At 39.5% G+C, this 15,886-nt stretch overlaps 1 protein-coding gene across 1 annotated transcript in view; it reads left to right on the forward strand.

The window, feature by feature from the left end:
* The window catches only part of DPCoAC (dephosphocoenzyme A carrier), a 39,562-nt gene that overhangs the window by 9,627 nt on the left and 14,049 nt on the right, over window positions 1-15,886 (forward strand). The window contains exons 3-7 of the mRNA XM_071664545.1: window positions 3,754-3,864; window positions 4,139-4,329; window positions 7,910-8,042; window positions 13,917-14,049; window positions 15,628-15,811. Coding sequence (XP_071520646.1) covers window positions 3,754-3,864; window positions 4,139-4,329; window positions 7,910-8,042; window positions 13,917-14,049; window positions 15,628-15,811 — 752 coding nt within the window. The remainder of the gene's footprint in view (window positions 1-3,753; window positions 3,865-4,138; window positions 4,330-7,909; window positions 8,043-13,916; window positions 14,050-15,627; window positions 15,812-15,886) is intronic.

Here is a 15,886-nt window from a genome sequence, read left to right on the forward strand (position 1 = left end):
GATCATGAAGCATAAGTATGAAATGGTTTGCAAGCACCATTTTTCTTTTTAATTTTTGTTGTTGTACTAAGAGTATTTCATGCATAATTCATTAGTACCATTATATTTGATATTATTTCATTTTAAGAAGTGAAAAACCAGTCTTGTAAAACATGCCTGGTCATAGTTATTGGGAAAGACATGAGAAGTTAGAGTTCCAGAGCTTCAAAGTGTAGGGAAAGAATCAGTTATCAAAATGGCCCACCCTTGAGATGGCAACAGCAGCACAGTAATCATGTGATACAACAGCTTGCATGGTTGAGCTAGTGGTGAGGGTATACTAGTAGTGAGCTCTTGGGAACATATACCAAAGTAATACCTTTAGAAGAGGGAAAGTGTCCTGATTAGATGTTGAAACTTCTCTTCTGAAGCTTTGCTCCATTTATACAAGGGACTGATTCTTCCTTGTTTGGAATATTGCTCACATTTGAGGTGGTTCTAGCTCTGCATCCTTTCTTGACACAGTTGTCGAAAGCAGTCTGACTTATAAACTGTCCCAGGTTAATTCCAAACTTAACCCCCTTGCCTTAGCTGCAGTGTTGGTTCACTTGCCCTGTTCTATAGATATTACTTTGGTTTTTGCTTCCAAGAGCAGGCTGGTTGTGTTCCCCATTACTAGCTAGGCCATGCAGTACTCGGCAAGCTGCTGCATCACATAATTATCAAGTGGCCATTGGCAACTCAAGGATGGGCCGTTTGATACATGCTTCTTTCCCTACTTGTCAAAACTTTTGAACTCTCCACCTTTACATGTCTTTCCCAATAACTATGACCTGAGACATTTTAAAAGACAGGTTTTTCACTTAGTCCAAAATTCTAGAATACTTTTCTTTGTCTTTTCTTTTTGTTTCATAATTCTCTATATTTCAATTAAGGCCTGGCCTTGATGTGGGTTTTTGTCTTGACTGGAGCCTTCAACAAAAAAAGAAGAAAATGATGAATGAATTATGGCTTAGGGTAAGCTGGTTAAGTTTTGAAGTTAGCGTGGGAGAGTTTATAAGTTGGAGCACTTTCAACTGTCAAATAAGGATGCAAAGCTAAAAGTACTCCAGATGTAAGAGCAGTGCTACATACAAGGATGGATCAGTCCTTTGTATAAACAGAGCAACTGTTCCAAGAAGAAATTTTGACATCAAAACAGGGCTCCAGAATTTTAGAGGCAGACTTAGCTGTTTCTGTAATGTAGTTTCCAAGGGAGAGTGGATGTTACAGTAATACCAAGTGTGTTCATTGAGTCAAGAGGTAGAATTACGGGACTGTCAAAGGAGAGAGGAAAATTCTGAGGAATTATTGATGGAGAAATGGGTAGAATCTGGGTCTTGAAGGCATCAGACTTAACCAGATTTTGTCTACCCAGCTGAGATGTCCTGTTCAAGTCTGAGTTAGTGAGGAAGTTATATCAAGACAAGATGCGCATTGAGTATGAGAAGGAGCAGAATTGAAGGATGATGAGAAATTAAATGTTGAGTCGTTAACATATGAGTGTATTTGTTGTGTGTGAAAGAGAGGAAATCATTGATTAAAAGGAGAAAATGTGTAGGAGACAGGACAGAACCCTGAGGGACACCACTATTGGTTGGGAGAGGGAGAAAAGCTGATCCATCAATCAACAGCCACAGAGATAGACTGGCTAGAGAGAAAGCAAGATATGAGGAAGTAAAGGGAGGGAAGGAAACCAAAAGAGGGAAGTTTAGAGGTGAGACCCATATCAAAAGCTTTGGATATATTGGGAGAACTACATACGATTCCCAGAATCTTTCAGGGTAGACAAACAAACATTAGTAAAAGAAGAAAGAGTATTACCAGTGGATCCTGCCTTGAAGCCATATTGGTGATCGGAGAGAAGATTTTAAGGTTCAAGATGTCTGAGGATATGGGAGTTGCAAAAGAATTCAAAGGCTTTGGAAATGGCATATGTCAAAGCAACAGGATGATAGTCACCTTCCTTAGGGATGGGATGTAACAGCGATCGCTTTCAAGAAAAGGAAAAGTTTTGATTTTTAAACAGAAATGGAGCATGTGAGCAAGCATGTGCACATTCAGAGGCACTCTTTCATTATTTGGGAATAGATGCCATCAGGACCATAAGCCTTGTTTGTGTCCAAAGAGAGAAGTGCCTTTTAGACATTTCGAAAAGAGATTAAAGGAAGAGGCATAGGATTAGAAAGAGGAGCGTCAGGGGATGAAAGAATGTAAGAATCATCCAAGGTAGAGTTAGAGGAGAAACTGGAATCAAAGAGAGTTGCTTTGTCTATATGAGGGACAGCTATAGTCCTTTCAGAACAGAGAAGTGAAGGAAAGGTAGAACGAAGTTGTTAGTAATGTCCTTAGCTGAAGATTAAAAAGACCTATCAATTGTTAATAAGGATCAGATCTTTTATTTTCATGATATCAGAAAAGTAAACACAAAGAAGCAAGTAGCAGAAATACATAGTCTTTCTCTTTTCATTTTTCAGTTGATATGTTTTTATATTATTGATCCTCTTAAGTCTTGTATTTAATGAAAGATCTTACATAAAGATTTATTTCAGAAAGAAGAAATTGAGATGATATAAGTTTTTGTGATTATTTCTGTAAAACCAGACCTCCAGTACCTTGCTTTTGTGTTGATACTGATGGATTTGGCCAGGCAACTTTTGTTTTTTTGTAGTTTATCATTTTATTGTTGTTTTTATATGTCAGAATTGAATGAAGCAAGGGGAAAGGAAAGACAAGAAAGGAGATGGAGTGAGAGAGGCTTTTGAGTTGTCAGGACCTGAACTTCCAGGTGGTTAAGAAGCATGCATGGGATAGAGCAAATTGGAGTAGTGAAGTATACAGGGGTATGACATACTGTCACTGGGCTGAACCAGGGCATATGAAGTGGTCAGAGGGAACCATGCATTAAATGGTCTATGGAGTTTGGCTGACGATGAGGGCTCTTGTTTTGATGAATGGTACATGATAGTTAAACAGTGGATATGAGCAAGTAAGGCTTTTCTTTTGTTGGTACTGCTTCACTAACATAGGAAACAACAAAGAATTTGAAAATGATTTTACCCTTTTCCCACTGCTTCAATTATTTTTTTAATTATCATTATTTTTTAATTATAGCAATTTTAAGTAGTCCTGTGAATATTTTGATCGTATCCCAAAGTTCACTAGAAGTAACTTTTGTCTGCTAGCTTCAGATGAGATAGATTAAAGTAAAACAGAACCATCGCTTCACCAATCTAGAAGCATCAAAAGTTATGAAGACTTGGTGCATCTAGTAAAGAAAAGCAAGATGTTGTTGGTACACCAAACTTAGGCACAGTGTGAGCACATTTACTTTACACACTTTCTGTCTTTTATTGAACAGTTAGTCACCATTTTCTTGTCTGCTTTATATGTCTACCATTGTATCTGTCAAGCTAACTTTCTGTTTTTGTATACACTGAGTTATCTATCTGTTATTGTTACTGCTTTCCCATTTTGATTCGGTGGATCAGATACATTAGAGCCTCTGTAGCTTCACTTACACAAATCATGAATAAGAGCTAGGCTTCTTTTTAGCACCCTTACCAGGCTATACTCACATCTTAATGTTGCATATTTGCAGGTGGATATGTCAAATTTGTTTGTTGGAAGTTTGCTTTTATGAGTGTTTTGAGCTCAAGCCTCTTTGAGAATATTAGGCTTTGTAGAATTGGCATTAGTAGAACTAAAACACAATTAACACTTTATCTGTTTTAGACTACCTCACACACTCATCAAGTCTTCATCTCCTTGGTGGCTGGGGCATTGGCTGGAGCAGTGGCTAAGACTACCATTGCCCCTCTTGACAGAACAAAAATAAATTTTCAGGTTTGTAGTGAATTTTAGGTTGCTGAGCATAGCAAGAGTTATAGTATATTCTATCACTTTATCTATATCCCTGATACCTGTTGACATTATTGTCACAGTATGTACTCAGGTTTGTGTGCTTTGCAATATTTTCAGCATTGGTTTGTAGCAAATACATAAAGTGTAATAAATTTGTAGAATACATTGTGATTCATAGCACTTCATTTTTATATTTACTTTTTTGTGTATATATTTATGTTTTATAGTAATTTTATTATGATTTTGCACATTGCAGGCAACAAAGCAGAAGTTTTCAGCCCGACATGCTCTTGGGTTCCTATTACACTGTTATAAAAAGGAAGGGCTTTTAAGTTTGTGGCGGGGAAACTCTGCTACAATGGCACGCATTATTCCATATGCTGCTGTTCAATTTACAGCTCATGAACAGTTCAAGAGAGTGTTAAGAATAGATGAGCCAGGCAGAGAGTAAGTATAAATTCTTTCGTTTAATTAAATTTTCTTAACCCAGTAGAGTAGATACTCTTGGCTGCTAGTAGATTTATTAACCTTTAGAAGCTTACTACAGAAGACGAAACGATGGTCCATTATTTATACTATCTTTTACTAGCAATATCAATCCCATTTACAATTCGATTGATGAATTGCCTACAGTCTAAGGCCTACTCATCTGTATCTTCATATTTTTTCCATACTTGATTGCCATTTCCTGTTTAACGAGGTAGCACCAGGAATAGATGAAGAAAGGCCAGAGCCACCCAGATCGATTCTCTTGCTGTCATGTGTAATGCCCTGAAACCACAGATCTCCATCCAAAACCAGTCCCCACAGATCTGAGATCTCTCCAGGGATTACTCCCAACACGTCATATCCCCTGGTTCGGTCCATTGACAGCATGTCAATACCAGTATACCAAATCATTCCAATTCACTGTCTCATGTTTGCCTTTCAACCTCTTGCATGTTATGGCCTCGATCACTCAAAATCTTTTTCACTCCATCCTTTCATCTCCATTTTAGTTTTTATTCTCTTAGTTCCCTTCACTTCTAACACATATGTCTTTGTTGACCTTTCCTCATCCATTCTTTCCTTATGTTCAGACCATTTCAGCACTCCCTCTTCTGTTCTCTCAACCACACTTTTTATTACCGCACATCTCTCTTACCCTATCATTACTTACTCGACCAAACCACCTCACACCACATACATAGCATTGTCCTCAAACATTTAATTTCCAACACATGCACCCTTCTCCGCACAGCCTTATCTATAGCCCATGCCTTGCATCCATGTGATATTATTGGAACTACTATTCCTTCATACGTAACCATTTTTGCCCTCCACCTCTGACACACGTCCTCTTTTTCCTCATCTTACATCCAATTTTTTTGAGGGAAACAAATTCACCCATGCTGGAACTCCTAGAGTTATAACTACACAAAAAGTTGATATTTGTAAGATTGATACATTAGCACTTCAAAGTGAGAGACATGCTCTTCGTTGATATTTCATGCAACACATTGATCAAGTCTTTTAACATAGCTTGGTCACTGAACAGAAAACTAATGGAACATAACACTTTAGGGCCCACTTGTGATTGAGGGAAGGCAAAACTTTTTTTTAAGGGGTGATTATCTCAGCCCAAGAGGAAGATCACCCATCACCCCCATGTATTTCCAACTTTGATGTAGAATTGTTATGCAGGATAATATCATTTATGCATAATGCTCTACTTGGCTCTGTTAGATTAAGCACATGGTATATTTGATGTGATGATTATAAAGTAAGAGAATGATATCTGATTTTTACAATAGTGTCAATCCACTGGTGGCCTGTTAACCCGTCCAAGATACTTGTAACTGTAAGAGTCCTTAAACTCTGTTGATAAGCATTCATTGTCCGAGCTTAACAGCTGAAGGGGCACCACAAGAGGCACCATGTGCTGACATCATATGTTTCATGATAGTTGACAGATAGTCCAAGATACTTGTAACTATAGGAGTCCTTAAACTCTATCGACAAGCATTAAGTGTCCAAGCTTAACAGCTGTAGAGGCACCACAAGAGGCACCATGTGCTGACATCATATGTTTCATGTTAGTTGACAGAGTTGAAAGCTCATGAGTACACTACATATTCGGGAACAGAAAGGAGATTTAAATTCATGCTGATTACGGGCTTTCTCATATGCTTTTAGCTGCTCTGCCTATGTTAGAGAACTGGATTTTCATTATTCAGAACCTGCATTTCTCTTTTATTAATGATGAAGTCCCCATTTATGGGTAGTTTTCATTAAAGCTAGGCTTTAGCAAAGAACATAAGGGAAAAAAGCAACGAAGAAAATGAACAAAAAGGATTTTTTGCACTTTAACTAGTACCCCACAGACCTTTCTGAGATTTTCCCCACCTGCTTCATATGTCCTGATTCAGCCCACCAATGGCAAGTCAATGTCTTCTCAAAAGATTCAGAATATCAAAAGTAGAAATGACATTAAGATTGTTAAGACAGGAGAAAATAGAGAAGGAAAATCTGATTGGTACGATATTGAAAAAAGATACAAAGTCTAGCCTGAAGGTCATTTTAAGTGGAACGAATTAAGATCAGTTGTCTTGATATGGAGAATGCAAAATAATTCCAAGTATTACTTCACTCTTAAGTTAGGCTGGTAGTACTTTCTTATGTCTGCTGCTACAACACACCATATACAGTAACGTGAACATTTGCATGTGTTGCCTTGTGACATAGGTGCATGCCTCTGTATTTTTCATTTGCTGTCCTACAAAACAGATAGCCTGTCTCTTTGAAATCTTTGATATTTGAAGGAACCTAAATTATTTTGTTTGGAATGGTTTTCATGATAAAGAAATTTTAAGTTATTGAGGCTCTGTAACTAGTGTGTGTGTGCACAGAAACCATGACAGACATGCAAATATTATAATGCTTACTGTATGGATGCATGTGCCATAGACAATAATGGTAAGGAATAGGATGAATGTATTGGAAATGAAATGTTTGATAATATGGGGTGTGAAGAGGGTTGATCAAATAAGAGATTATAGGTTAAGAGAGAGGTGTGGAAGGAAGGAGTTTTATTGAGAGAGTTGAAGAGAGTCTGCTGAAATGGTTTGGACATATGGAGAGGATGAACAAGGAAAGGATGACTGAGAGGGTATACATATTAAACATGGAAGGAACAAGGAAAAGCGAGAAACCAAGGAAGAAGTAGTAGGATTGAGTGAAAGAGGCTTTGAAGGTTCAGGGCTGAATATGCAGACATGTGTAAAGGATAGAGCAAATTGGAGCAATGTGGTTTATAAAGGACAATTTGCCATCAGTGGGCTGAACAAAGAGCATATGAAGCAGTCAAGGGAAACCATGGAAACGTTTGGAGGGCCTGCTCGTGGATAGGAGGATCTGGTTTTATTGCACCATACAAGACAGCTGGAGAGAGGTGTGAGCAACTGAGGCCATTTCTTTGTCTGGTGCTACCGCTCTAATGTGGGAAATTGCAAACATGTATGAGAAAAAAACGAAAAATGTAGTAAACATTAAGTGAAAGAATATAAGCATGGTAGCATTCATAAAGTCACAAATGTTAGTTATGTGTGAAGGGCATATCAAGCATCATTCATGTAACTATATGCACACCAAAGAAATGACTCGGCTAATCTTTCATAAAAAATGCAGAATACATTGACATGCTCTCAAATAGTTAAGTATTGTCAGTATGTATTAAGTGTGTGGTTAGCAAGGCTGTGTTTTGTGTACAGTATGTCTCTAGAAGCATGGAATGTAAGGTTTGAGATATCTGTAATATGTTTAGGTTTATCTTTCATGTCGTACATATTATGCAGTCTGGTTTTGGTGCATTTTACATGACAGCTAGGGTGTTGATGTGCACATATGGGGCTGCTATATTTTGTTCATGATGCGCCTTACTGAAGAATGGGATACAGTTAGGCATGGAAGAGTGTAATATGCCCAATATTTTACATAATGACAGCAGAGTTTGTTTTATATCTTGTTTTATTTGATCTTTACTTTTCAGAACTCCATCATCATTAAGATTTGTGGCAGGTTCAATGGCAGGTGTAACATCTCAGTTCCTTACTTATCCATTAGACATGGCAAGAGCACGCATGGCTGTCACACATAAGGACATGTATTCATCTTTACCGCAAGTATGATTCTTTAGTCATTGTTATTCTTGTACAGTGTCTGGGTATGAGAAGCTGACAGTGAATTTTTTGTTGCACAAAGTTAGAGAATAGTTTATCCCGGGTATGGGTTGTCCCCAAAACATCACTAGCCTGCTTATTTTGAATAAGAGACCCCAGTTTTGCTATATTGATATTGTAGAAAGATTAATGTACATATTTACTGCACCCCAGATAAATGGTAGAGAACTCAAAGATGATGCAAATGATTTTTTTTTTTTTTTTTTTTTTTTTTATATACTTTGTCGCTGTCTCCCGCGTTTGCGAGGTAGCGCAAGGAAACAGACGAAAGAAATGGCCCAACCCCCCCCCCCCATACACATGTACATACACACGTCCACACACGCAAATATACATACCTACACAGCTTTCCATGGTTTACCCCAGACGCTTCACATGCCTTGATTCAATCCACTGACAGCACGTCAACCCCTGTATACCACATGACTCCAATTCACTCTATTCCTTGCCCTCCTTTCACCCTCCTGCATGTTCAGGCCCCGATCACACAAAATCTTTTTCACTCCATCTTTCCACCTCCAATTTGGTCTCCCTCTTCTCCTCGTTCCCTCCACCTCCGACACATATATCCTCTTGGTCAATCTCTCCTCACTCATTCTCTCCATGTGCCCAAACCATTTCAAAACACCCTCTTCTGCTCTCTCAACCACGCTCTTTTTATTTCCACACATCTCTCTTACCCTTACGTTACTTACTCGATCAAACCACCTCACACCACACATTGTCCTCAAACATCTCATTTCCAGCACATCCATCCTCCTGCGCACATCTCTATCCATAGCCCACGCCTCGCAACCATACAACATTGTTGGAACCACTATTCCCTCAAACATACCCATTTTTGCTTTCCGAGATAATGTTCTCGACTTCCACACATTTTTCAAGGCTCCCAAAATTTTCGCCCCCTCCCCCACCCTATGATCCATTTCCGCTTCCATGGTTCCATCCGCTGACAGATCCACTCCCAGATATCTAAAACACTTCACTTCCTCCAGTTTTTCTCCATTCAAACTCACCTCCCAATTGACTTGACCCTCACCCCTACTGTACCTAATAACCTTGCTCTTATTCACATTTACTCTCAACTTTCTTCTTCCACACACTTTACCAAACTCAGTCACCAGCTTCTGCAGTTTCTCACATGAATCAGCCACCAGCGCTGTATCATCAGCGAACAACAACTGACTCACTTCCCAAGCTCTCTCATCCCCAACAGACTTCATACTTGCCCCTCTTTCCAGGACTCTTGCATTTACCTCCCTAACAACCCCATCCATAAACAAATTAAACAACCATGGAGACATCACACACCCCTGCCGCAAACCTACATTCACTGAGAACCAATCACTTTCCTCTCTTCCTACACGTACACATGCCTTACATCCTCGATAAAAACTTTTCACTGCTTCTAACAACTTGCCTCCCACACCATATATTCTTAATACCTTCCACAGAGCATCTCTATCAACTCTATCATATGCCTTCTCCAGATCCATAAATGCTACATACAAATCCATTTGCTTTTCTAAGTATTTCTCACATACATTCTTCAAAGCAAACACCTGATCCACACATCCTCTACCACTTCTGAAACCGCACTGCTCTTCCCCAATCTGATGCTCTGTACATGCCTTCACCCTCTCAATCAATACCCTCCCATATAATTTACCAGGAATACTCAACAAACTTATACCTCTGTAATTTGAGCACTCACTCTTATCCCCTTTGCCTTTGTACAATGGCACTATGCACGCATTCCGCCAATCCTCAGGCACCTCACCATGAGTCATACATACATTAAATAACCTTACCAACCAGTCAACAATACAGTCACCCCCTTTTTTAATAAATTCCACTGCAATACCATCCAAACCTGCTGCCTTGCCGGCTTTCATCTTCCGCAAAGTTTTTACTACCTCTTCTCTGTTTACCAAATCATTTTCCCTAACCCTCTCACTTTGCACACCACCTCGACCAAAACACCCTATATCTGCCACTCTGTCATCAGACACATTCAACAAACCTTCAAAATACTCATTCCATCTCCTTCTCACATCACCGCTACTTGTTATCACCTCCCCATTTGCGCCCTTCACTGAAGTTCCCATTTGCTCCCTTGTCTTACGCACCCTATTTACCTCCTTCCAGAACATCTTTTTATTCTCCCTAAAATTTACTGATAGTCTCTCACCCCAACTCTCATTTGCCCTTTTTTTCACCTCTTGCACCTTTCTCTTGACCTCCTGTCTCTTTCTTTTATACTTCTCCCACTCAATTGCATTTTTTCCCTGCAAAAATCGTCCAAATGCCTCTCTCTTCTCTTTCACTAATACTCTTACTTCTTCATCCCACCACTCACTACCCTTTCTAAACAGCCCACCTCCCACTCTTCTCATGCCACAAGCATCTTTTGCGCAATCCATCACTGATTCCCTAAATACATCCCATTCCTCCCCCACTCCCCTTACTTCCATTGTTCTCACCTTTTTCCATTCTGTACACAGTCTCTCCTGGTACTTCCCCACACAGGTCTCCTTCCCAAGCTCACTTACTCTCACCACCTTCTTCACCCCAACATTCACTCCTCTTTTCTGAAAACCCATACTAATCTTCACCTTAGCCTCCACAAGATAATGATCAGACATCCCTCCAGTTGCACCTCTCAGCACATTAACATCCAAAAGTCTCTCTTTCGCGCGCCTGTCAATTAACACGTAATCCAATAACGCTCTCTGGCCATCTTTCCTACTTACATAAGTATACTTATGTATATCTCGCTTTTTAAACCAGGTATTCCCAATCATCAGTCCTTTTTCAGCACATAAACCTACAAGCTCTTCACCATTTCCATTTACAACACTGAACACCCCATGCATACCAATTATTCCCTCAACTGCCACATTACTCACCTTTGCATTCAAATCACCCATCACTATAACCCGGTCTCGTGCATCAAAACCGCTAACACACTCATTTAGCTGCTCCCAAAACACTTGCCTCTCATGATCTTTCTTCTCATGCCCAGGTGCATATGTACCAATAATCACCCACCTCTCTCCATCAACTTTCAGTTTTACCCATATTAATCGAGAATTTACTTTCTTACATTCTATCACATGCAAATGATATATATTGTAAAAATAATTAACTTTTAAAAACCTAGAATCTGTATTCTTCCTCACTTGGTGTTCTTAACACTTGTATTCCTGTGTATTCTTAACGCTTGTATTTCAGTGCTGCAGTGTGTTTCCTTTCAATAATTTACACTCATATTTCAGTGGCAGTTTTATGGAAATTCATTGAAAATCAATTTTGAATAACCAGATGTGTCACAATGTTCACATGGCATGTCATGTATTGGGAAGAATTAGTGAGAGATTGCATAGGCTGCCTTGAGGTCACCTAGTATCCTTCACCTTCCATGTTTGTAGTGATTTGGGAGGATTCTTGTGATATTTAGTGCTACCATTTATACTGGATATTGTGTATAACCAGATATAATTGGATATTGTGTTGTGGAGGAATAAAGAAAATGAAGCCTTGTCATTGGTTACAAAGGTGATACTGATGAGTGTATCGTTGAGCTGTAAAGAGGCATCATGATGGATTAAGGCTTACTTCAATCAACATTGCTATAGGGGAGTTATCAAATTCTAGGTAATTTGACATTAATGATGATACTTTAATGTTGATGATGAATATTTTTGATGATGGTGGAGCACAGGGTGGTGATACTAGTGTTTAAGTTGTTAGCAATACTAAAAGTGTAGTGGTGATGATGGAGATGGGATTAGTCTTAATGATATTGGAGGTAGAATTGTGATGTTAGGGTGAAGTTAGTAGTGATGATGTTGGGAGATGGAGTAAGTGGTATTGATGTTAGAGGTGGACCTGTGGTGATCAAGGTAGTGGTTTTTATAGACAGCATGAACAGGAAAGCTATTTAATTTTTATAGATATAAAAGAAATATATATTTCATACATAGTAAAGAATTTTTAATCAAGGATGTAAGGCATGTATACGAGTAGTAAGAGAGGAAAGTGATTGGTTACCAGTGAATGTTGGTTTGCAGCAGGGGTGCATAATGTCTCCATGGTTGTTTGATTCGTTTATGAATAGGGTTGTTAGGGAGTTGAATGCAAGAGTTTTGGAGAGAGGGGTAAGTATGCAGTCTGTTGTGGATGAGAAGGCTTGAGAAGTGATTCAGTTGTTGTTCGCTGATGATACAGCACTGGTGGCTGAATCTGGTGAGAAACTGCTGAAGTTGGTGACTGAGTTTGGTAGTGTGAAAGAAGAAAGCTGAGAGTAAATGTGAATACGAGCAAGGTTATTAGTATTAGGTTCAGTTGGGTTAAGGGACAAGTTAATTGGGAGGCAAGTTTGAAGGGAGAAAAACTGGAGGAAATGAAGTGTTTTAGATATCTGGGAGTGGATTTGGCAGTGGATGGAACCATGGAAGCAGAAGTGAGTCACAGGGTGGGGGAGGGGGCGAAGGTTCTAGGAGTGTTGAAGAATGTGTGGAAGGCGAGAAAGTCATCTTGGAGAGCAAAAATGGGTATGTTTGAAGGAATAGTGGTTCCAACAATGTTATTTGTTTGCAAGGCATAGGCTTGTACGGAGGAGGGTGGATTTGTTGGAAATGAAATGTTTTAGGACAATATGCGGTGTGAGATGATTTGATCGAGTAAGCAATGAAAGGGTAAGAGAGATGTGTGGTAATAAAAAGAGTGTGGTTGAGAGAGCAGAAGAGAGTGTATTGAAATGGTTTGGTCACATGGAGAGAATGAGTGAGGAAAGATTGACAAATAGGATGTATTTGTCAGAGGTGGAGGGAACGAGGAGAAGTGGGAGACCAAATTGGAGGTGGAAGGATGGAGTGAAAAAGATTTTGAGCAATCAGGGTCTAAATATACAGGAGGGTGAAAGGCGTGCAAGGAATAATGACTTAGAACGATGTGGTATACCGGGGTCAACGTGCTGCCAGTGGATTGAACCAGGGCATGTGAAGTGTCTGGGGTAAACCATGAAAAGTTGTGTGGGGTCTGGATGTGGAAAGGGAGCTGTGGTTTCAGTGTATTACACATGACAGCTAGAGACTGAGTGTGAACAAATATGGTCTTTGTTGTCTTCTCCTAGCGCTACCTTGCATGCGTGCGGGTGGAGGGGGGGGTGCCATTTCATGGGTGGCGGGATGGCAACGGGAATGGATGAAGGCAGCAAGTATGAATATGTACATGTGTATATATGTATATGTCTGTGTATGTATATATTTGTATACGTTGAAATGTATAGGTATGTATATGTACATGTGTGGGCGTTTATGTATATACATATGTATGTGGGTGGGTTGGGCCATTCTCTTGTCTGTTTCCTTGTGCTACCTCACTAACGCAGGAGACAGTGACAAAGTATAATAAAAACAATAAATGATATAAATTTTTCCATATCATTAAGGAAATGACATTGTAAGGAAGTCAAATTTTGTGTTCCTGCTTACTGTGTAATAGATGAATTATATACAAATGTATGAATGTAAACACAATTAATGTACAATGAAAAAGCATGAAAATATTTAAAAGCCTTAAATATTTTTTGCACTACATTTCTTTAACGTATCTGCCTGGTTCACCTCAGGGTAGGCAGGTAGGTGCACAGATGCTTGGTAGTGCAAGACTGTTTATGGTCGAATTTTTTAAAAGCAGCACAGGTAATCTATATGATTTCATTTCACATTTAGGTTGATTATTTTTTCATAGGGAAAGATATATTTTGTCAGTGTGCTATGATCTTATTAGTGTAGCTGTTGATTTTTTTAGGTTTTTGTGAAGATATGGAAAAATGAAGGACCGTTAACTCTCTACAGAGGATTAACTCCAACCTTGCTTGGAGTCATACCATATGCTGGTACTAGCTTTGGCATTTATGAAACCCTCAAGAAAAATCATAAAGGTATGTTTTAGTCCGATTTGTAAACATTGTCTTTTATTTTGAATAAATTCATTATGCCTTTTTGATTTTAGGTAGATGAGACAGATAATACTTTTCTATTCTCTCTTAGCAGAAAAGCATGTGCAGAATTTTTCCATATGATATGATCATATGATAGAATTGATAGAGATGCTCTGTGGAAGGTATTAAGAATATATGGTGTGGGAGGCAAGTTGTTAGAAGCAGTGAAAAGTTTTTATCGAGGATGTAAGGCATGTGTACGTGTAGGAAGAGAGGAAAGTGATTGGTTCTCAGTGAATGTAGGTTTGCGGCAGGGGTGTGTGATGTCTCCATGGTTGTTTAATTTGTTTATGGATGGGGTTGTTAGGGAGGTGAATGCAAGAGTTTTGGAAAGAGGAGCAAGTATGAAGTCTGTTGGGGATGAGAGAGCTTGGGAAGTGAGTCAGTTGTTGTTCGATGATGATACAGCGCTGGTGGCTGATTCATGTGAGAAACTGCAGAAGCTGGTGACTGAGTTTGGTAAAGTGTGTGAAAGAAGAAAGTTAAGAGTAAATGTGAATAAGAGCAAGGTTATTAGGTACAGTAGGGTTGAGGGTCAAGTCAATTGGGAGGTGAGTTTGAATGGAGAAAAACTGGAGGAAGTGAAGTGTTTTAGATATCTGGGAGTGGATCTGGCAGCGGATGGAACCATGGAAGCGGAAGTGGATCATAGGGTGGGGAGGGGGCGAAAATTCTGGGAGCCTTGAAGAATGTGTGGAAGTCGAGAACATTATCTTGGAAAGCAAAAATGGGTATGTTTGAAGGAATAGTGGTTCCAACAATGTTGTATGGTTGCGAGACGTGGGCTATGGATAGAGTTGTGCGCAGGAGGATGGATGTGCTGGAAATGAGATGTTTGAGGACAATATGTGGTGTGAGGTGGTTTGATCGAGTAAGTAACGTAAGGGTAAGAGAGATGTGTGGAAATAAAAAGAGCGTGGTTGAGAGAGCAGAAGAGGGTGTTTTGAAATGGTTCGGGCACATGGAGAGAATGAGTGAGGAAAGATTGACGAAGAGAATATATGTGTCGGAGGTGGAGGGAACGAGGAGAAGAGGGAGACCAAATTGGAGGTGGAAAGATGGAGTGAAAAAGATTTTGTGTGATCGGGGCCTGAACATGCAGGAGGGTGAAAGGAGGGCAAGGAATAGAGTGAATTGGAGCGATGTGGTATACCGGGGTTGACGTGTGGTATACCGGGGTTGACGTGCTGTCAGTGGATTGAATCAAGGCATGTGAAGCGTCTGGGGTAAACCATGGAAAGCTGTGTAGGTATGTATATTTGCGTGTGTGGACGTATGTATATACATGTGTATGGGGGTGGGTTGGGCCATTTCTTTCGTCTGTTTCCTTGCGCTACCTTGCAAACGCGGGAGACAGCGACAAAGCAAAAAAAAAAAAAAAATGATCATCTCCACACATGGTGTCCAGTATCGTTAGCAGTGCTCAAAACGTGCTGAAGAATATCTTTTGGTTTAGTTATTGCATAAATAAAGCAGTCATTGCATGGTTTCCATTTTTCTTTTTTTTTCTCTTCTCAGCCTACTCTGATAGAGATAAGCCAAACCCATTTGAGAGAATGATGTTTGGTGCTGTGGCAGGGTTAGTTGGCCAGTCGTCATCGTACCCGCTAGACATTGTTCGGAGACGCATGCAGACTGCAAATGTCACTGGGAATGGAAATTCATACAAAACTATTATGGGGACTCTTTCCAAAGTGTACAGGTGAGTTACATTTTGGGTTTTGGTAGTAATTGAATCTTCTTATTCAATATTTTCTTTTTATATTATACTTTTGCT

This window comes from Panulirus ornatus, chromosome 9, assembly GCF_036320965.1.
Source record: "Panulirus ornatus isolate Po-2019 chromosome 9, ASM3632096v1, whole genome shotgun sequence".
In the NCBI taxonomy this organism is placed as follows: domain Eukaryota; kingdom Metazoa; phylum Arthropoda; class Malacostraca; order Decapoda; family Palinuridae; genus Panulirus; species Panulirus ornatus.